This window comes from Pelecanus crispus, chromosome 3 (assembly GCF_030463565.1).
Source record: "Pelecanus crispus isolate bPelCri1 chromosome 3, bPelCri1.pri, whole genome shotgun sequence".
NCBI lineage: Eukaryota > Metazoa > Chordata > Aves > Pelecaniformes > Pelecanidae > Pelecanus > Pelecanus crispus.
In genome coordinates, this window is record NC_134645.1 from 43,019,577 (window position 1) to 43,043,159 (window position 23,583).

The 23,583-nt window shown below is 41.5% G+C and overlaps 1 protein-coding gene across 1 annotated transcript in view; it reads right to left on the reverse strand.

Moving 5' to 3' along the window:
• The window catches only part of PLB1 (phospholipase B1), an 84,179-nt gene extending 61,771 nt beyond the window's left edge, over positions 1-22,408 (reverse strand). The window contains exons 1-14 of the mRNA XM_009490578.2: positions 22,360-22,408; positions 18,043-18,080; positions 16,824-16,887; positions 16,294-16,352; positions 14,815-14,855; positions 13,886-13,929; positions 12,817-12,901; positions 12,229-12,280; positions 10,933-11,019; positions 10,382-10,444; positions 8,998-9,080; positions 6,033-6,111; positions 5,272-5,376; positions 3,644-3,736 (exon numbers count right to left, since the gene is read on the reverse strand). Coding sequence (XP_009488853.2) covers positions 3,644-3,736; positions 5,272-5,376; positions 6,033-6,111; positions 8,998-9,080; positions 10,382-10,444; positions 10,933-11,019; positions 12,229-12,280; positions 12,817-12,901; positions 13,886-13,929; positions 14,815-14,855; positions 16,294-16,352; positions 16,824-16,887; positions 18,043-18,080; positions 22,360-22,408 — 942 coding nt within the window. The remainder of the gene's footprint in view (positions 1-3,643; positions 3,737-5,271; positions 5,377-6,032; positions 6,112-8,997; positions 9,081-10,381; positions 10,445-10,932; positions 11,020-12,228; positions 12,281-12,816; positions 12,902-13,885; positions 13,930-14,814; positions 14,856-16,293; positions 16,353-16,823; positions 16,888-18,042; positions 18,081-22,359) is intronic.
• Positions 22,409-23,583: the final 1,175 nt, after the last annotated feature.

Genomic DNA, 23,583 nt, shown 5'->3' on the forward strand with positions numbered 1-23,583 from the left:
AATGTCCCTGCTTATTGCAGCAGGGTTGGATTAGAGGACCTTTAAAGTCCCTTCCAACCCAAACTATTCTACAATTCTGTGTAATTCTCTGAATGCAGTTCTTCGGCATCTCCTCATTCTGCTCCGTTTGCTGCTCAACAAGTCACGATCATCTTCCTATCAGTTCCCAATACTGCATTGTGGGAAGGTTTGGTTTGGTTTTAAAGCAGTCAGCATAAACCATTAGCTGGACTTCCCACTAGAGCTATAGTGACCTTTACCAGGTGAGGACACGTGCCAGTGCTTTTTACACTGAAAGCATCTTTCATATCATCTGCTTTTACATCATGGCAAGATACCATCACAGGCAGACAAGGAACCTACCCAGAGAGATGCCTTTCTGATGGTTCCAGGTGTACGAAGAAAATTCCACTAAATCAAAGAGGAGCCAGGAAAACAGAGAGGAAAAGAAATTGTGAAGGGAATACTACCATTCTGGGATTGTTTAGCCTGGAGAAGAGGAGGCTGAGGGGAGACCTTATCAGTCTCTACAACTACCTGAAAGGAGGTTGTAGTGAGGTGGGTGCTGGTCTCTTCTCCCAAGTAGTTAGCGATAGGACAGCAAGAGGAAATGGCCTCAAGTTATGTCAGGGGAGGTTTAGATTGGGTAGTGGGAAAAATGTCTTCATGGAAAGAGTGGTCAAGCATTGGAAGAGGCTGCCTAGAGAGGTGGTGGAGTCACCATCCCTGGAGGTGTTCAAAAAACATGTAGACGTGGCACTTTGGGACATGGTTTAATGGGCACGGTGGTGTTGGACCGATGGTTGGACTGATGATCTTAGAGGTCCTTTCCAACCGTAATGATTCCTAGTTTTACTTTCATTAAGAAATAATCCAGCCACCAAGCCAGGAAATTAATTATGACTCTCCCCTTAATTGGTTTAGTGGTGGACTTGGTAGTGTTAGGTTAATGGTTGGACTGGATGATCTTAAAGGTCTTTTCCAACCTAAACGATTCTATGATTCCTGTAGTGTCCCTTCAAACCAGTAGGAAGATGTGGTTTTGCCACATTTTGCTCTTCCTCCATATCACCTAGGCTATCCCCTCGCTAGAGGAACCATGTCACACTGAGGAAAAACACTGAAATAAAGCAAAGTTGGTATTTGTCTCCTTTATGACAATTCTCTGTTTCTGGTGGCTCCCCAGCATGCTCACTCCCTGAGACTGGATAACAGCCACCCTTAAAAGTACCACTTCATTTTGCTTATAGTTTTTCACCTCTGCTGTTTCCACAAAATGCTCCTATCAGTTAAAATGACAAGAATAGAGTAACACCCCAAAGAATGGGATGCTCAAGGACAGAGACCAGGAGGCAAAACATGGTCTGTGCAGAAAAGGAGAAAACATGGACAGAAAAAAAGAAGCAGAGGGAAAGAGGAAGGCTCTTGTGCTGGCAGAAGCTGTAAACAAACAAAAAAATATCCTCTGAAGGGACAGAAGTAATTTGTTGCAAGCTAAGTGCAGATGTCAGATTCTGACAAGTTTGGTTCAGTTGGACCCAAACAATTCATGCTGGAGAGGCACAAAATGGGCTGGCAAACTGGTGGCACTGCGGTCCCTCTCCAGTCCAAAGCATTCATTTTCTGCACTAACTGAAAGAATATTCAGCATGTAATTCCAAAAATTTGCTCATTGAAAAACTGCGCTAAGCAGATGTAAAGGGCCACTTTTCAAGACAAATTGGATATACATACTTTGTGTGGCTTGCTCCCGACTAGCTTCAATATTTATAATGGTTAGTATCTGAGGACGATATGCCACCACTTTCTAGCGTCTTACAGATCATGTCTAAGTGATGGTAACTGTGTGATCTAGGTAAATGTCTCCAACACTAATGGGGACAGTGAGACATGGGCAGTTAAAGTAACCGACTTAGTTTCTTAACAGAGAACTGCCAGAAACAGAGAGAATGTTTTATTCACACTTCATGAATCTGACTTTCGGTGTCTGCTTTGCTCATTTGACTAGTGAAGCTAATTGCCTAGTGAGGCCGAGGCAAAACAACAAGAAAGAAACCAATGTGCATCTTATCATGGCATCTATTTTACGATAGAAGAACTGAGATAGGAACTTTGACATCATCATGAGGAATGTCACAGATAACAAAGGAGATAACTGGATGCAGCACGTTGGTTCCAAGGTTAGAGCTTCAGCAGCTGATCAATTTTTAATTCTTTGGCTCCTACTAGCTAACTAAAGTCCTACTAACTTTAACTAAAAGATAACATCTTTTATTAGAGTGACTGTAGGATTTTCCTAGCTATATCATCTGGTCGAACAAAAGCCTCTTCCTGCAAATCCCACTTCTTTAAATGATCAGAGCTACAAGAGAATTACTACTGCCAGAATTAGCATAAAAAGAAACAAGAATGTGCCAATCTGCATGGATTTATTTTTAAATGTGGTTTACTAAAAGGTGGTTGCAGTATAGACTTTTTTTCCTTCATGCTTAGGATAATTTGACAGACACAGGAATAGTAGGTGCTCTCAAATGAAAATCTTATTAACATGTGGACTGCAAAACAAGCAAGCAAAGTCAGTCTTTTATCTTTAACTTAATTGGCCATTGCAGATTCTTTTTAATTTAAAAAAGATTATATGTGCTTTAAGAAGGTTATTAGAAAAAAAAAAAAAGCAGAAAATTTTGGAAGTTTTTAAGTCAGAAGGAATAGTAAAATCAACATCTTACCCAAACCCACTGATATCAGGGCATATTCAAACATAATATGGATTAAGCAGTAACATCCTACTTGCTCTGGTGAGTCCAAAACAATGTGCCTGCTTTTTTGTCTCATTCATATTGAAAAGAAACTCCCGTTTCTTCATTTGCCCCCATCATCAATTTTAAAATGCAAACCCTTCCAGCTGTACGTGCATCCACTCAGTCACACACACAAATGCTGCGTGTCAGCAGCTCAAGCCTGCAGAAGGAAACAGCTTCCTACAGAACTGGTCATTGTATTCAAGCTTGAGTGGGTTGGAGGGTCAATGTTTCTCTTAGACACTCTCTCCTTCCCATTAGAAGGCACCATTTGTTGGCTTGCCTCAGCTGGGTAGGACAACCAGCTCTTGAGGAAGTAATAGGAGCTCCTCAAGGCTGTCTATCTCCTTTTTAGTATGAGCAACATCAGCAGAAGAATGATGGTTAAGGAGGAAACCACCTTATGAGACTCATTCGTGAAGAGGGGGATGGATACAGGACAGAGGACACAGAAGAGTATAATTGCTATAATCTCAGGTTAGGACGAGCCTCAGTTGTCACTGTGCCACTGTCACAGAGGTGAGACTAGCAAAAGAAGGGTCTGTCACAGCTCATTTACTCCCCAAAACTTCCCAAAGGGCTACTTTGGAAACCTTTCTAAAAAGCCCTTGATAGCAAGTAGCAGCTACAGAATAGCAAGAGATTTGTCTTGGGAGTGTAGGGCATTTAGCATTATTTGAGACCCTTCTCTCTGCACAGCTGAGGGTAGCAGTCATGGGATGTTTTTTTCCTATATGCTTCCTTCTTCTCCCTCCTTGCTACTCAAAGTCTGGCTAATGTGGAGTTGCTACCAGGCATCTGTACTAAGTCCAGTAAGCAACAGTGTCTGTGGTACTGCTCACCATGTTGTTCCAGAGGCCTACAGCCATGAAAGTATAATCTTCTTCCAGAGTTTCCACTTGTGTCTTTGATGTGGTAATGAAACCTTCCCTGCCCTGAAAGAGAACGCATTTTGAGCATGAGAAAACACTCAAGACTATGAAAAGATGAGACATTCAGCCACAAAAGGTCTCATTCTATAAAATAATATTCACAAGAATATCAATCTCCTTATTGCTGATCCTAGTTACTGCTGGTGGGTCAAGACAGAACAGATGCTGTTCTTCTAAGTGATTGCTGTACCTACCGCTGTAAGGTTGCAGTGAAGGGACTGCACATCAACAGGACAAGAAGACCAGAGCAACAGCAAAGCATGATCACAACATATAGTGACACATAAGAGATCAGGGAAACACGCAGTTGTGATCACATGAATGATTTGGAATAAACAACACTTCTTCTAGCTAACACTTACATGCATTTAAAAAGTGGAAGCATGAAGAATTTGCCTGAAGAGATCATGCTTATTTTTAAATTAAAGTGACTGTTGGAAGAGTTTGGAAGATTGCACATGGTGGCCTGCAGGTGTACCACGAATCAGAAGAAATAAAGAAACCACCTATGACATAAGATGGCATTTAAGGCAACAACAGAGCAATTTACTAGGAGAAAAAGTAATGCCATGAAAGTTAAAAGCCTGCCATTTGCATATGGGCCAAACATCGACAAAGCAAGCCTGGCATAAGACACAGCAGCAAAGGAAGATTTCGCAACACAGCAGACCCCAACCTTCCTGGAAGACAGATTTCTTCCCCCGGTCCATTTTATTCTGATACTGAGCTGAGGGAAGCAGTGGAATTACTACAAATTCAAGGAGCTGTTATGATGCCCAGGAACCAGACCATGACTTACCACCAACCTGTTTTACAGATAACCACCTAATGTTACATGTTGGATTTTGATACCTTGCTCTGAGTGAACCATTACCTAGCAAGCAATATTTTCCCTATTCATTGTCAGGTGTCAGACAACTTTCATCTTTGAACTTTCCTTTATAGATCACCTGTGGCAAAATCATGTCTGACATCCCAGGCAACCCTATCTATCTATATTCATTCCTCACTGGCTATACCAAATACAAAATCTGGACAAAATTCATTCCCAGGTTCCCAGACTATATTGATCTCATTGCAGGGAGGAAACTCTACTTTCCAACAGAATTTACAAAACCTTTATCTTTTTCCCCCTACATATTCTTAAACACTTCTTGTAACCCTCTTTTTGCCTTTGTTTCCAAACACACATGAGCAAAATCAGGGATGAATGAGCTGATGACTGCAAAGATACGGAAAAATTAGCAGCACTGACAGTTTCCAGACACTCATGACCTGATCTACAGAGATGCCATGACTTGATTTCTCCAAGGAACATAGCATTCAAAAACACACAGGATCACTGACTGACACTGTTTGAAGCAAGCTCCACTCTCTCAGGACCTCTGTGCCTGATCCTGAGGTGTGTTCTGCATGTGCCTGACCTGCCTTGTTTTTTGGCATTAAACACAGCCTAGACAGGAAACAGCCAGCTGAATATTGCACTCAATCTCAGCAGATACTGTCCAGAAAGAATGGAGCAACTTGAGTTTACTCACCGGTCTGAGCAGCAGATTTCTTTCTTGGAGAGAAGGCTGAGGAATGACAGTGAAGTCATCCTTTTGGTCATACCGCTCAGACTCCAGCAGTTTTTCCCAAGCATCCTGAACAGACAACCATTTAATCAGATGAGTATATCAGGTAGAGAGTGTAATATATGTGCAATTCATCAAGGCTTACAATGAACTAAGATTATCCCCATTCCTAATAAACCACAATAATAAAATTCTGTAATCCAGAACAAAGATAGTAATTTAATAAAATCTTCTTACACAATGATTGGAAAATCCTTGTAGCTATGAGAAAGCTACACTGATTTACCATAATTTTCTTTGAAAGAGCAGCAAGCTTAGCAAGGCAATGAAATGCCATGTTTATTGCCTCCCTGTCATTTTTAAAAGGGATTCCAGCATAACTGTCTTTGTCTTAACAGAAAGTTTCCCTCTTCTAAATCATGTGTCAGGTTACTGGACAAGATGGATCATTTCTATGATAGGATATGACAAATCCTAGGTTGCCAAAAGCTATATAGTCATTAGAAGCTTCAAGAGATACTGAGATGACTCAGGTATAGATAGAAGTTATCTCCAATGTTCCTGATGTAAGAAACAGGGTCAGGATTGCTGTGGACATGTCATAAAAAGCCTGTTACTCAACTTCCTCACTGCTATTCCTCTCAACTCGTCACTTCAGCCCAATCTGGAAAATGAATAGGCACGTCTAGCAATATAAGAGCCAAGCAACACAGAAGATGCCATACCTGATAGGACCACCTCAATATGTTATCATCTAGTGTGGAGCATTCATCAAAACAATTGCACTGATTCCTGCCAGGATTGCTGCAGAAAAGAATGAAAACCATGAAAGGCATTATGAACTTTCAATAAACAAGACAGATGGCATGAACTTTTTCAAGCCACTGGCAAGCATATATTGAAGGCTAAATTGTGGCATATATTGAGAAAGCTATGTGGAACATCCTAATTTTTTATATAAACATAAAATTATCTATATTTCCATGTCCAGAGCTTTGGATTGCTTCTTGATTTGAAAGCCTACTCAGATGACAAATATGCCAGACTTGGATTAGCACAGGGTCTCACAAGCTAGCAGCATGCTTAGGCTTAAAATAGCAGCTGCACTAGTTTTCAAACATTTCCCTCTCTATAGTCCCATAGGAAAATTGAACACGCTCAGAATACTTCCACAGGAACTTCTGCCTTAGTATTTGGCAACAAGACATCCATCTAGAAATGTGGATGAAAGCTCAACATTGCAAAAGTTTATATATGCTCAAGGATGGCCAGGAACTGTCAAGCAGCTAACCAATTTCAGCCAAATTTCTGACCTGCAAGGTGAGATGTGCATACTGCATATTTCTGTAGCTAGTTGGAGAACCAAGGCTGTAGACAGGAACAATATAAGATACATTTAAAATTAGTCTGGCTCCAGCAAAAATATACTCAGTTGAAAATGCCTGGATGGACTGGAATCTGAGAAACTTTTTTGTGGGGTTTGCAGATGTAAGCAGTAAGTACCTGTCAGGATCAGGCTCTCTCTATCTCTCCCCTTTTCACAGAAGTCTAGCTAAACCTATAAAATGGGAGTTTTCCATTAAAGTGCTCTTATCACTGCTGGTGAGTGAAAGAAATAGGAACTTGGGACCAGAATCTTACCCAAGCCTAACAGAAGAACCTCATATAATACATGAAGAGAGTTATGTGCCTAAAAATGTGGTTCAGACAATACTTTTAGTGCAGACAACACTTCTAGTTAGTAAGAAACTAATAAAGGAAGGAACTTTAAATCCCTGCTATGTCCCAAACTGCGATGCCTAAAGTTAGGTACTGACATGGGACTGGGAGTGTCAGCCACTATTCTCCTCTTAGACACTTGAAATTTCATCTTTTGGTGTGCGTTTATGTTTTTCTCTCAAAATACAGTTCAAAATGAGGCCTTGGTAGCCAAATGCCAAGGCCCTTATCTGGGAGATGATCTGGGTCTGAAGCTGAGATGAACCCAGGATATTACCAGACACTGAAGTACAAGGCTTGCAAACCAGTGGAATTGTTCAACCAGATAAACACCACTATAAAAGCATGCTGACGAGAAAGCAAATTGACTAAGTTGAAAATGAAATGTAAAAATTCCTCAGAGGAAAAAAAATTAGGTCTGTTTAATTTTATTTTTAAGGCCTTCAATATATGGCAAGACCCATATTCCTAAATCCGTCTTTCCCACCTCTCATCTACCTGTCTCACATTTTTCCCCTCACTGCCTGTGCAGGAGAAATAAGCTAGAATGCTCCATGCAATCGCTTTTGACAGGGAAAGCTTCTCCTCTGCTTATACTTGTTAAGCACGTGGTTATGCAGCAGCCAGACCCCTTCCTTCACTGATGGAATGTCTCTCAGGTTGTATACATGCAAAGCTTGTGAAACACTTCAGGATGACTGTATTAGTACATATGGTGTCTTATGCCACGGGCACAGGAAAAAAATTACTGTGGAGTAAGACGGAGTGTAATCTCATCAGCTGTAAACTACTCCATTATATCTGTCCATGTGCGTACTCCTACTCCATACTAAATTGGGACATAGCTACTCACACTTTTGTTATAAGGTAATGAGAGAGGGAGATGGATGAAAGCATCTAGGCAAGCAGTTACCAGAAGGAACTGACAAGTTGGATGTTCTCCATCCTACCATACCCTAAACCTGAGTAGTAGCTTTCACACAGCCTCACAATGTGCTTTAAGACCAGTTATTCCTTTTGTGAATGTTGATACCTAGAAACTTAAACTTTTAAAGAGCCATCAGAGTTTTTGACTCAAGAGTTGCAGGGCAGAAGTAGCACTGACTAAAGAGTTGGGGGTAGGTAGACTGGTGCAGTCTTGTGACCATAATCAGTACTGTGTCTGGCTGGGATGGAGTTAAGTTTCTTCATCACAGCCCATATGGTGCTGTGTTTTGGATTTGTGGCTAAAACTGTGATAACACACCAATGCTTTGGCTGTTGCTGAACAGTGCTCGTACAGCATTGACACTTCCTCTTTTTCCCTGCTATGACCCACCCAGTGAGCAGGCTGGGGGTGGGCAAGAGATGATGAGGGGACACAGCTGGGACAGCTGACCTAAACTGGCTGAGGGGATATTCCATATCATATAATGTCATGCTGATCAATAAAAACTGAGGTAGAGGAAGAAGAGGGGCATTTTGGCTTCCAAGGTTGCTGTTGCTTGGAGACTGGCTGGACATCACTCCACTCGTGGGAGGTGGTGAGTGATTACCTTTGTGTAAGTTATTTCCCCCACCTCTTTCTTTCATCTATTCAGCTGCCTTTATCTCAACCCATGAGTTTTCTTGCTTTCATTCTTCCTAGTCTCTCCCCTGTACTGTGGGAGGGTAGTAAAGGAGGAAGTGAGTGAGAGGCTGTGGCTGCTGGCCAGGGTCAATCCACCACAACCACAGTGTGCAATATTTAAACATATGCTATCCAAGTTGGCAGGATTAAAAGCACCTACTCTTCCTGGTAAAAATATGCCTCACAGAGAGAGTTTATCAGAAACAGAGTGGAGACCTAAAATCGTTGACATACTTTTGTATTAAGGGCAGAAAAACTGTTCAGAAGACTCTACCTCTGTTATAAAGTCAATATGTATACATATCTATATGTCTGAAAAACAGCAGGAGACAGGGTAAAGAATTTAAAGGAACGTCTATTACCTGGCATTATTGTAATCTTGGCATGCAAAAGAGGAAGTTGTGAGTTCAGTGGAATCCACCAGATTTATGAAGGCCTTTGGAACCTGCAGTGATAAATTAAAAATTAATCACGTTATATTTGTAATTAAAGATCAGCAAGTAGCAATAATGGTAAAATTACATCTACAGCTCCATGTGCATTACCTCAGGCCTGGGATTCTGCCTGCATGAAATCAATTACCTAAATCTTTGCCAATTCCGTCCTGAACCCTACTCCTATGTCTGCCATCTAGAATAACATTGGTCATCATTCACTTGTGACCATGACTTCTTGACTGAGACCCAGCAATTCATTTTACATAACCTAAGTGGCCACCAGCCAACTAAATTGAACTCAAATGAACTAGGAGCTACCATTTTTGTGGCAACATACCAATGCAAAGCTGGGGATGAAATGTCCTGTATAATAGCATAAGCACTCGTGCATCCCGCCTCACCTCTCCCCCAAGCAGAAAGCAGCTTTCCATTTACATAATGATATTTCACTTTTACAAGTGCACATAAACAGATTCTGGAAATAATAGTGGAGAGAATCTGAAGAGGATGCATGGGTGGAACTTCACCTGTACACAATATTTGCTGAAGTCAGGTTGAGAAAAATGAGTGGTTGTGGCTCAATGCAATTGAACTGTAGCAGGTTTAGAATACCCTTTAGGCCTTCAATCCAGCAAAACAAAATTCTTGGAAGATGTATTGAAACACTTCAGATAAACAGTTAATAGTCTGCTTTAGTAGTGGTATATCTGTATCTAGTCTACTATTCATTAGTAGACTAAGACTCAGTGCAGAGCATTTCCCAGAAACGATCATAGATAAGTGGATAATTCTTAGCTCAGCCAGCTAGAAAACCTTTAGAAATGCTGAGATCTTAAAATGAACACATAATATGAAAAAAGGTCCATTATAGATGTTTTTAATGGGTGTTTTCCCTGGTCTGTAAAAGTCATCACTGGGTAGTTAGCATTCTGTACACTGCCTCAGTAGCTCCACACATCCAGTTATTAGATATCAGTTATTTTCTCAAACAGCTCTGCTAAACATTCAGACCTAGATAGATGTACTCTATTTTTAATAGAAATCACTCAAAAAATCCCAAAGATTGAGTGGTACATCAACTTGTGTTGCAAAATGAAGCAGTTACCTGTCCGCCCTTTCTCTTTGCATACATCAGCTTTTTAAAAGCATGAATAAAACACTTATTGACAATGAATGAAGCCAGTGGATTGAAGACAATGAGACTGGTGTTCCAAGTCACCTGAAAAGTGGTACAAGCCCTAGTCCAGTAAGGGAGACTGGAAAAATCAGCAAAGGATTCAGATATTCAAGGTTTATTAACAAATCTTACCTTTTTATACAAAAAATCCAAGACATCTTTAAGTTTTTCCAGGTTGTCCAATATGCAGTTCTTCTGTAAATGAGATGAGAAATGCCATCAAAACTAGTAGAAAAACCAAAGTTATCAATTTGCCAAAAGTCACAAACGCTGTGAAGTGTTACAGGGTACTGAAGTGTTACCAACAACCGCTATATTCTGGATTCAAGCCTTAGCCAGCACCAAGAAAATAACATGGAACTAGTCTTGTAATTTAACTGCTTATAATTAGACAACTTAACATATCAAACAGGACAGGGATGGGGAAGAAAAGTATCTTTAGACTTAAAGGTGGAAAAGACCTGTTCTCCTAAGGCATCTCAGACTGGGGATCACAAATTAAGTACACGTGTTTACAAATACAAAAAAAACCCCATGTATGCCAGGTGCATACATCACTGGATAGAGTCATTCCAACATCCTGGAACCAGCTACTGCTTTGGTTCACTATGGCAGAGAGCAGAGCTTGGGAAGGTGTCTTAACCACCTGCCTTGACTGCTAAACCACCCTGTGAAAAGCTTACCAATTGTGTAGAGGCACAGGAAGAGCATGGGTTTTCAGCACTAAAAAAAACTGTGATCAGTTTCCAGTCATTTTGGAAGTCCATCATCTGGAAGAAAAAAAAAAAAAAAAGAAAATTGAAAGGAATAGGATAAGAGACCTATTTGCTATTTTCCTTTCTCACACAAGAACTGCTATGGCTTTAAATCAGCAAGACCAAGCAGTAGGCTGTGACCCAACCCTGGCCACCCTGATCACTTCCACTTGACAAACCATCCAGCTTTTCCCAACAGGAGACAGCAAATGGATGGTTAGGCAGCAAATGCTGCAATTAAAGCTGAACGCACACCTATGAAAAGCTCAGGTTAGAGCCAGAAATTGCTGCTGCCATCAGAATGTCTGTCAGAGAAGATGGGCATGCACAGCTTAGCACAGAGCTTGATGCTGCTTCTTTCCATCACTGTCGCAGCTTGCTGACAGGGTTAATTTTCCTGAACTGCTGAGGTTGGGTCACACTAGTGGGATGAAGACTGGAGCAAAAATCTGAGAGCTAGAGCCCTGCTCATCTGTGCTATGTTTATTAGGCAGTTCTCACCAATCCTGAAGAGCATTGGTTAGAATCACTCAGTTCCACAAAAATGTATGCTAAATCCATGTACAAACAGTCCAGCGGGCTCCCTTGTAGAACAAAGAGGCAACAGCAGAATCGCCTTGCCAATTACATTTTCCCCGTTATGTCAAGACCATTTTACAAAATAACATGCCTCAGTGTTAAGAATAGAGAAGAAAAATGAACGTGTAAAACTCCAGGACGGGATTCATAAAGCACTCGGCCATGAGTGATAATTCAAACTCTCACCAGCATCAACCACTGACATCAGCAAAAGCATATCTAGGTCTTTCCTGTCCTTTCTGAAAATACGATCCTAAAAGACCAAAGGGAAACTGAAGAGACAAATACTGAGAATTATTATTTTGTATTGGCTTCTCAGAAACACTGGCACAGTTATGTAGTGTAGCTAGCAGAGGTCTCACAGCCTTAACAAACAGAAAACAAACGTACTGGCTTCCCTACCAAGCTCTTCAGCCACTCTGACAAACAAACCAGGTGGGATACTTTCAAGAACAAAACTCTGTACGTGAAAGGTACAGAGCTGATTCTTATTTACCACAGAAAGACCAAAGTCTGTTAACCTCAAGAAATGGCATTTTCTATTTTGAAGAGATTTTTGAGTGCTGTTTAACGTATTTAATCACATTTCTCCCTTCTTCTGCTTCAACACCAAGCTCTCTGAATTGTCCTGTGCTTTAAACAAACCTGATTCTCTTTCATGAGCTTCACTATTTCTTCAGCCTGATGCAGGAGGTCTCTGAAAAGCAGAAAGGAAAAGAGAAACTATGAAGGCATCCGTAAGGGTAAAGCTTTGGCTGATTTTTAACATTAAATCAAAGAACATTTGATACTTCAGGTGGGATTAATCTTTTCTCTCCTAAATGGGTTAAGATTAGACACTTGTCTGTGCTACACAGAGGGCCTGGGGTGATTAGCTCATATTCAGGCATCTCTCTCAGACACGTGCACTTAGATGAAAACAGCAGCCACAGCTTGGTAGGCACACCTCTAATTCTATTTCAGCCAAAAAAAATTGTTTTGCAGCTATAAAGAGGGAAACCTGATGTTAAGTCAGGTGAACTAGACCCCAAAGCACACAGTGGGCTTTGCTCCTCCTGCTTCCGAGGTGACAATTGAGCCACAGTGGCAGGGTCTGTCCTTGGAGTGTCTGTGCAGCCTCTGCCAGTACTGAGCATATTCTGTATCCAATGAAGTGCTCCAGCATCAAAGGCTTCCATCCTCCACCTTTCCAGCTGTAAAGCAACTGCCCAGCCAAAAAACGCTCAGACTTACATGGCTTGACTGTCTGATGTCACTTCCTTTGTGCCAGGCAGAGGAGACTGGTGCAGGACCGAGGGATTAAAACTGCTAATGAGAGCTGAATGACATACACAGGTTAGGTCATTTCTGCATACAAGGGACTGCTACTCTGCCATTTCACTGTAAACACAACAGAACTAAACCAGCCAGAAAATGTAAAGTCTGAGGACCTCTTGGCGGGCATGAGAGGTATGCCCAAGCCCCTCTGCAGCTGCTCTCGCTGGTTTTGCTCCTCACCTTCTGAAGTGGAGGTTTGACATCTGAGTTTGCCTCCAGATTCAGGTCAGAAACCTCCACCCCCATCTCTCATGTCAGCCACAAGTAGTGTACGTGGATTTAAATACAGGCAGCTGTGGAAGTGAAGCTACTGGGAAAGCCTACCCAGAGTCAGCCTCCTGAAGTGCTGAGGAGTTGCCAGGTTTTAAACCCCTTTCACAGGGAAATGGAGGTGACATTAAGACACTAGGAAGAAGATTTGGAAGAGAGGACCCTGGAGCTATCCACTACTCAACTCAGCATTTCAGCGGACCTGAAGGTTTTACTTGCAAGACCTTTCAAGGAACTCACAGCTGCCTTCTGAGCTGAAACCAGCTGACAGATGATGAATTCACATATGTGGTGCATCTATAGCAGCCCCAGTGTAAATCCTGAACACACAACAGTGGAAGGAGTACTGGACAGGCAAACCCACACAAAATTTCACTGGGCTAGCATGGGCAGCAAGCACACACCAACAGGGACTGTGGTGTGTGTAGTAGTAGTAGCCCAAAAATCCCTGTTGGGCATGTAAAACTCCTGCAGCAGTCTGCAGCACCCCTTCTTCACTGCTATTTGTCTACCCAGACAGTCTCTTTAAAGCCAGCATAGATAACCCAGCCTGGCTGTACTCATGTCCCCCAAGCACACGGTCCCTCAGGCTTCCCTCACACCCCTGCAGCGTGCTTGTGCTGCACCTGCTCTGCAGCCCAGCAAAGCCCTGGAGCTTCTGCCAGTGTGCTGTCCAATCAATTTGCTCAAGTTTCAGCGTGACAGCAAGACACACCTGCTAAAGTTTCCACGCTTACTTCAAGGAGGCTCTTTCCTGTGCTATAGAAAGGGAAGAGAAAACAGGAAGTTGCTGTTATTCAGCTTCTCAAAGAAAAATTACATTACAGCACAGCCTCAATTTCTTATTAGCTATGCTACAGCTCAGAGTACGTATTCACGGCAGCTGCTGAAATTAAGAACGGGGCCTTTCTTTCCCCAAAACCGTCATGTCATCAGCTACTGCTGAGTAAAAACACAGTCTTGGATCTCAATTTTTTGTGTCTCTGTACACTCTGCATGTTGCAGTAATTGTGCTTATGCATATGTAGAAGTAATGCAGGGACCTCTCTGTGTGCACCCACATACAAGTGCACACAGATGCTTGTGCAACCATTTAAAAAAATTAGTCTTTTAAAGTTTTTCTGTGCAGGACCAAATCCTCGACTGGAATACTATGACTCAAAAGACCTACACAGACTTGCATCTACAAGGCTTAGCCATTTGTTCACTCACTGATTTAGATCTGCTAAGGGGGCATGAAAGAAGAAAATGGGGTAAGGCTTGTCCATGAAGCACTGGGAATCATTCAAGCAGAGGACAGGGTATCAGGACTGCTATGTTCTTTCTTTACTTTGATAAATCCCTGCTTCTGGTCTCTAACTAGTGGATGATGATATTTACTATTTAGGATTCATCATGTAGCAATGATTCTTAATCAAGGTTAGTGCAACCGTAAGATAATTATGTATCTTGCATAAGTACAAAGAATTTCTGTTAACTGAGGAGTGGGAAGGATCAAGTGTCTCAAAATCCTTTATATTTTACATAGTCTTTCTCCTCCTGTCTAGAAAGCAATAATAAGTATTGCTTGGGCCTAATTCCTGCACTGTGATACTGTATAAATTAGTATCATGACACTTATCAATGCTAACAATTCATTGTTACCTTTGGAGTAAATCCTCATGACGTACACCAGATCCTGGTGTCTGTGAACAAGCAAGCAATAAGAACAGCATTAAGCAAAGGGTAAACTAGCTCTACATATGCTGTTCCCTTCCCATGTTCCACTCCCATTGCTTTCTACATATTCTTCTCCATTGTGTTGTAGTTACTCACAGATTTAAATTATTTTCAAGAGCTTCCTTACTACAGCCTATTTTCATAGTCTGGTAATCCTTTCTTAGTTATTCCTTTCATTAATGAATTTATTACATATGGCTTAAAATAAAATTTGACTAGTTGAACTCAAATTCAGTCAAATGAAATGCTGTTCTAAACCAAATTTCTCTGCATCTACTCCTTTTCAACAAGGGTCATGACCTGAAATCATTTAGATAAATTACATGTATGGCACTCAGCCAGCATGGTGTCTGTTAAAAAAAACCCTTAACATAAATAGAGGAACTTCATTGATTTCAGAGAGTCTGAGGAGGTGACAGTGACAGAGATGTTTGCTCTAGGAAAGTAGGCATTCTTTAAAGAAGATAATTTATTTGTTTTTCTATGGCACCATCCACAAGTAACAGAGATATTAGCACAAAAAAGACTTGCTCTAAAGGGCCATGCATCTGATATGGGTGAAGCACCTTTGCACCTAGGGCGATTACTTTCTTCCAAGGAGGGAGGTATTCACAAGGAGTCCAGGAGTGCTGATTTTCTAATGGAAAACTTTCATCCCAAGGAAAAGTATGATGTCTTAATGAATTCCACCTCAAATTTGGAAGTTGTTTTGTGATAAGGGAGAGTCTCTGGCTACTAATTTTTGCCCAACATCCATTTCTACACTTCCTCAAAGCTCGAGAATTGTTGTTAAATGCTTTTAATTGGGCTTCAAATCTGTTTCAGACATTCACTTCCAGCTATTAAGACAAATAAAGATCATCCAAATCTGACTGTATTAGAACAGGCAGGAGAACTTCGCCCAGTGATTTATACATCAGAAGTATAACTTTGTGATTCTTCTAGAGCTTCTGCCTTCTAGATAGGAAACAAGTCTGTACAGAAAACACTTCAATAGGATGGAAAATCTACTGCATTTCTCGATAATTTGTTCCAATGGTAATTACCAAAATTCTATTTTTTTCCAGTTTGAATTCTCCCAGCTTCTTCTTCCAGTTATTCGACCTGTTGTGCTCATTGTTAGGAAAATCCAAGCACTCTAATCAAATATCATGGTTCTTTGCAAGAGTACTGTGATCACATTTCCTCCTGCATGAAGTCAGTTGACTATTTTTAGACTCAGGGTATACTGGAACACTGAACAGCAGGTATTTCCAGTCATTTTTCACCAGAAGCCTTTGATGTTTTCGGAAAGATTGAAGTCCTGAACGCCCTAACTAGGACCCCAAACTACATCATCAGCTCACTTCATCATCACAACAGAGGAAATGGGTCACGTTCAGCATGCTTCCCGCTTGTACTTACTCTTTGCAAACTTCCTATTGCAGTGACTGTTTTAATGTCAGCTGGCCTCAGAGCATGAACTGCAGAAAAGTGAAAGACTCCGGGTTAAAAAACAGCAGTAACCTTGAAAGAAAATTACATTCACCAGTATACTTAAACATAACAAAATTGATTAAAATATAAGAAGTCTATACTGATTGTTTTGACTGGCAGTCTTAAATCAGTCAGAGAGGATGAGAAACTTTACTCAGATGTTCAGTAAACACTTTAGGTGCTTAGATGCACTGAAATGCTCAACCATCGAGCAAAAAGAGATCACAAAACACTGCTGTGAGTGATTTAAGTAATAGCGGCATCCTCAGCAGCTGAAAAAACTAAGGTAGAAAAGTAATTATGAACAGAACAAAAAACTAAGGAGTTTGTAGACCCTACCTCCACTTCAGTCACATCCCACACATATGCATCCCCTCAAACAGCTGATTTCTCCCCCAGCCCGTTGTCAAATAATTTTGGGAGGGAGAGCCTCTACAAGGGTAATATCAAACACAAACCTGAAGATGAAGGGGTCTCAGGTAACATCGCCTGCTCACATGAAAACTGGAAACTTCTTAGAGCCTTTGACATAAAGAAATAAATATGGCTGATTGCTTAGATCTAACAAGGAAATCTGTGGAAGGAGGGGTCCTATGGGCTCCATGCTCACACAGTACCAAGCTTTTACTCATGTAACAGCAATTTTAAAGAACAATTATACCTCTGCTAGAAATACACGGGAACACAGATCTGGACAGCTGCATTTTCAAACCCACTCTTCCAAAACTTGATACTTTTTACTCAGTTTTCTTACTGATTGCCACAGAACTGGGCCTAAGCAAACAATGAAACATGCTGAACACAACCTGTTACATTCATTGCTGCAAACAGCAAGTGCTTAATCTGGAAGAGGTCATAAGGACAGCTACTGCACGCATCTTCACATTCCAAGGGGCACCCAACAGACAAAACAAAAAGCTACATCTCCAATATGCAACAGGAAAGGCAGCATGAACCAATTCTGGGTCCTTGGCAAAATTCCCAGGTGGTCATAGATCATAGAAAGCACTAAAGAGGGGAAAAAAGAGTTGCATTTGAGGTAAGGATGCAAGTAATGTTGTTCACTCAACATGGGAGATAGCTCAGTACCGCTAGGAAAATTATTTAATGTCCTCCTACATCCTGACTGTAGGTATGGCCCAACATCTAGTACTTTAAAGAGATATGAAAGACAACCCCCCCAGGATGACTTGGCTAGAGCGTCCCTCATCACTATGACCATGTTTGGGTAGCTGATCATCACTACTACATAAAGGTGAAATCTATATTGTGACAAGGGCCACCACAGTCCCCACACACCCCCTTGTCCCCAGTCGGAGGACTTTAATGGTGCACACACTTTGCACCATTATAGCACAAGGAAGAGTTTAATTCTGTGTTTCTAAAAGAGCAACAGAGCATCTAGGAACAAGTGCTAACCACAATCAATCTATGCACAGGATATGCAACCTAATAACAAACGTTGTTCAGAGAAACCTTTATTTCCTGATTAGGTACTGTAATCTTGCAGCTGCAACATCTCATTGCTGAGTCATTTGCTTTGCATTTATTCTTTGCAGAATTGAACAGTTTAGAGCACCAAGCTGTATTTTTAATTCTTCTGCCTGCCTCAGAGGAAGCAACAGCCACAGAGTATTGAAAAAAGGAAAAAAAGATAAAGGTGTACTCATACTTTACCTGTAGTTTCCCGTGTTCTTCCAGATGATCTGTGTTACCTTTAAAACATTAAAAGAATGAATTGTGCTACTTTTTTTACCTTAGAAAAACACATCAGAAGACTTAATATACCTAAAAACACAGAATCCTGAGAGGTGCAACCTTTCTTCTCTGGCTACTTTCCAAAGGTGAGGCTCATCCCAACAACCAAATGTATTTTCCTATTTTTTGCTATACTAGAATAAGCTTTTAGTTATTATAAGCAGGTGAGATCTGTTGAAATTGGTGGAATACAATGAAGTCACATGCACAGGTGATGGACTGCTTGTGGACCTCCTCAACCAACCTCATCCTCCACAGGCCTTTTCTACCTGTTTTCCTCTTTAGCACATTTCATATATCGCTGTAGTCTTATCCTGTCCAAATTTAGAGTAACTTGAACATGTACAAGGTGGAACTCCTTAGAAAGAGCAATTCACATTAATCTACATTTCCACAGTCAGGGAGCAACATCACACTGTTGTGAGTTTGCCATAGTGATAGAGAAACAGCTGCAATTTCTTCTCTTAGTAGAGAGTGTTGACAGATGAAATAGCCTGTGGAGCTAGAAGACAGGCCTGTACCTATTTCAGTAAACATTATTCTCTTTCCTTGAGTTTACACTTGGATTTATACATGTAGATTTTGTTTTATTCTAAAAATCTCCAAAGGTAGCCATGAAGTCTGGGTCTGGATCCTCAGCTGAACTTCAAAGCATGCTCACAGCTGTCCCTGCTTGCCACACTGAAGCCATCAGCATCCAGCAAGTCTCATAATGAGTCTTGCTGTGCCTATAATAATTGTCCTTTAATATCCAGAAGCTACTTCTGGAATATTTAGTCCTGCTGCGTATTTCTGCTTGTACACCTTTCTTTCCATGTCAAAGGCAGAGTAAATGCAGAGCCAGCTCAGCCCAGCAGTGAGATACACTTGGGCGTAGGGCAGCTGGCAGTGCTCAAACTGCAAGGAGATTACATACCTGGCACGAGCAGGGAGCTCTGGGCAGCCCCTGTGGACATGGGTACCGCTGCACACAGAGATCAGCACGGTGGCAGAAAGCCACTGCTGCTCCCCATGACCACCTCAGCCTGTCTCAAGCCCTACTACTTGACCATCTTCAATAACTCTCAGGAATTTCCATACATTTGGGGTTCCCCCCTCCACTTGAGTTTCAGCCATGAGCAAAATGTATTATTTTTACTGTACTTGGTAGAAAGTTGAGACAGTTGCTGCCTGGCTGTTTTGTGACATTTTCTTTAAAATTTGTGCTTGTTCCATCCATGTTTTTAGATGATGCTTTACTCATGACAATAACCAGAACCCCAGCTGTGTTTTTGAGATACTGGATGAGGCAGGCACTCATCTGCATCACACAAATCTGTTGCAGAAACTCAGTATCTTTCAGAATTTTAACACTAATTTCAACTATATTTGAGAATAGATCCACAGGTTACATTGAGGGAGAAAGAGGGTCCAACCCCAGTTTCCAGAATTGGGGGAATCAGGGGGGCAGGGAACGATGTCTCAATATTTCAAAGATTTAAGAATGGCTGGACTGTGTCAGGCCGAAGGTCCATCTGATCTGGGATTCTGCCTCTGACAACATCCAAATGCAGATGCTTAGGGAAAGAATAAGGAAAATACAGTTCTACTTCCATGCTCTATCCTCCCAACTATCTGTGCTATTGGTCTCCCTGAGCAAGCAATTACTTAATGTTGAAGAACTCCCTGAGACCTTTCTTCTATGGATTTGCCTATTTGTTTTTCTAACTCTTTCACACTTTTGGCTTCCCCCCAAGTCCTGTGGCAAAGGTGCTTCATCACTTGATGTTGAAAAAAAGTACTTTCTCATTTGTTAATAACTTGATCTGTTTCCTTGTTGTTCCTGTAAAGAGTAGTCGTTCCCCTGTTTCCACAAAATTTACCATTTTGCATATGTCTGTGTCATATGCCTATCTGTCCTTCTTCCAGGCTGAAGAGTCAGTCTATTTGATCTCATGTGGAAGTTGTTTCACAAGTCTGAGCACTCTTCCTCTTTATCCTCCTCCTAGGTTTTTCCACATCTTTTTTGAGATGAGAAATCTAGACAACTGTCAAGATGCAGGTGAACTATGGACCTATACACAGCAGCAGAAATGTGTTTTCTGTACTGTTCTCTCCCTGACTCCTGAAATTGTTTGTCTCGCTGACCGCTGCTAACACTGAGGTGATGTCTTCAGACAGCTATGTTCTGTGACCAAGCAGTATCTAATTTAGAGTTCATCATAGTGTACGCATAGCTGCAGTAAGTTTTCCCTGTATATATTACTTTTAGGTTTTCATTCTGAGCATCCCAAATAGTTTTGCATCAGCAAGCTAGTGTGACCCCTTATCCAGATCATTTCTGAATATGTGGAGAGCCCACATCCCACCACAGATCAATAATGAGCCTCTGGAAGTTTGCTCTCCCCTCTTCTCACAGTTTGAAAATTTGCAATCCGATTCTTCAGTCCCCAGCTTTTATCCAGGGGCCCAGAAAGGTGCCTTTGCCCTTACACTGTGACAGTTAGCTTCCTTAGGAGCTCTTGCTCAAAAGATTCGTGGAAATCCACATACCCCCCAGCTGAATAATCAGTCCATGGGCATGTGCCCACTGTCATGGATTTTCTTCATCAATTCCAAAGGGAAAATCCCCTGTTATATCACATTTACCCTGAGTCACTTCACTCTGCTCTTTATGCTGTTATCACCAATTTGTCTAGTGCAGAAGACAACCTTACTGCTTTTGTACAACTACCACTGCAGTTCCCTGGATATGCCTAAAATTGAGCCCATTATAAAAACTGGTTTCACATTTGCCGTCTTCCATTCCCAACACCAATACCGATTCGAGAACTAGTCTGCACCACAGTTAATACAATGGACAAGTTCATATTTCTGCTTGGCTCACTCCCTTGGGTGGATATCATCTAATCCTGGCATTTCTTTTTGTTGTCAATTTGTTCAAGGATTTGACCATTCCCTTGCTTGTCCCCTGTCCTAAAAGGTTCTGAGTGAAGGCTTTTTTTAAGCTCTTGTGCAGAGGACACCAAAGAAAAAAGAAATTAATTTAGTTTTTCTGTTGGGCTTCAGCTTTCTTTTATACATCAGTCAACCCTACAGACTCCCTGTTTCAGATGGATTTGAAAAAAGATTTATTAGTTTTTATTCCTTCAGCAACGATTCATTGTTTCCCCTCAATTCATTTTTGGCTTGGCTGATTAAATTTTAACCTCTTTAGTTTTCTTAGTTTGCTTTGGATATATGCTTTCCATAGGATGATTTTTTTAACTCCTGCTGCTCCCAATATTATAGTTACTCCCTTACTCTAGCATTTAATAATTCTAGTTTGTGTTCTTAATTTTCCCAACATCAAAAAAAAGCATTTCTCTGACAGTTTTCCCAAAATTTGGGAGAAAGATTCTACTCCTTCATCCCTTGCTCTTGTAGATAACCTGTTTCAGCTAACAATTCTTATGGGCTGCTATCAAGCGACATTTTTTCCTGAAAGAAATTTTCACAGGAACAGCAATCACCATGCATCTTTTCCCCTAAATTAAAAAGCTCTTCTGCTTATTTTAGAATCAAAACCTCCTAATAGTTACTTATCAGAGCACCTTATAATCCTCTGAAGATACTTATCCTCATAGCCTACTGGTAAGGTAAAGCATTATTACTATTTATCATTTATTTCTTACAGACAGAGAGCTGAAGCACAGAGCCAATAAGGCCAAAACATGCACAGCATTTTTAGTCCTAGCATACCTACGAAACTGGCATCTGGCACCACATGTGGACTCCACAGACCCAGTATAAGGAACAAAGGCTCCCCCCTACCCTGAAATTTGCAGAAATCTGAACAACGATGCCCTGAGTGCCAGGATGCTGCCTAAACTATTCACATGATCGTCTATCACTGAAAAAACAAGATGATCATATATATGAATTCAGAGAAAACCTCTGTCCCTTGCTTGAATTTCTGCACCATTTGGGGACTGATCTCACTGTTAGTCTAATTATTTGATGATGCTTTCCTCATCAGAAAGCCTTAGTGCCTGCCTAAGATGCAGTCCATCCCCAGGATAGTGCAAACCAATGCATGTATCTTTATAAAAAATGATCAAATATACCCAAAATTACATGCAAGATCACAGTTTTACTCACAGATTTTCTTCATCCTGCTTCTAAGACTCCTGCTATACACCCACCTTGCAACAACTAAAAATATAGGTTCCTAAATACTGTGTAACTCGAATTTTCAAAGGGCCTTTCAAAACTTACCTTCTGAGAAGAGCAAGCAAAGGAACAACAGGCCTAAAAATAGCTTCATGATAAGTTCCTCTACGAAGTGATAATCCTGGAGTGCTGTCTGTTAGACGTTAAGGATGTGAAGAAAGAAATTCTCTTCTTTTTCCTCCTTTATATTTTAACAAGTTGATAACTCAGCAGCCATAAAATTTATTAGCCTCTTTACCTTTGAAAAGCAAAGTGACAATGGTATCTTATTTCAAAGACATGAGCAACCCCAGTTTATAAATTGCCCCATCCAAGGGTCAAAGGAGTACAGAAGTGGCACAGCTTCTCTCACTTGTTCAGAGACAGTTGGCCACTTTTCAGGGGGACTCTCAGCAAATATGAGGATCTAGATCACATGAGTCAGCTTCCAGCAGGGTCAAGGCTCTTCCAGGCAATACATAACACATTAATTTGGCATTAGCCTCTCTCTACCAGGCCGTGAAGGAGCCTCTGGTCCTGAGGCAACAAGGGCAACTGAGCCCTATTTAACAGCCCACATACACCCAAAGAGGAAGGCTGTGCTCTTCCTCTTGTCTCCTTCCCTGCCTCTGGTCCTCCTTCACCTTCAGCCAGCCTCATGCTGCGCCTGTTTTTTCCACTAGCTCCAGAACCACCAGCTCCTTCCCCAAGCTGATTTGACTCACTGAAACTCCCAAAACCTAAGTTTAACGGGCTGCCAGAGGGGTGTGAAGAACATCAGACAGCACAGAAGAGCATGGGAGGGTCATGATCCAAGCAAGGAGAGTGAGCCTCCACCCAGAGCAGCAGCTAGCCGTGGTGTCGGGCAGAGCAGCTCTGCCTTGTGCTGTGAAACCCTGTCCTAAAGTAAGACAATGTAAGGGACATGTCACCTCACCTGTGTCACCTGAGACTATACAGTTCCTTGATAGTGAGAGAAGAAGCAGAGAGGTGCTGAGGGAAGCAACGCAAACCCTCGAGTACCACCAGTCCTGGCAGCAGGCATGTTAAAGGCCACCTCTACAGCTTCAGCCCATGGGATGTAGGCAGCTCTCCTTCTGGAGAGTTTTCCTTCACTGGGGTGTGCCTCACCGGTATTCACCAAGACAGACCACCGGTGGACAAGCAGGATCAGTAACTCTGCTCAGATCTCCAAAAGCCTTGCTATGACACTATTGCAGTAGCCCGGTCACTCCTACAGATTCAAAGAGCATGCAGAAATGCCAGTTAGACTGTGGTACTACACTCCCC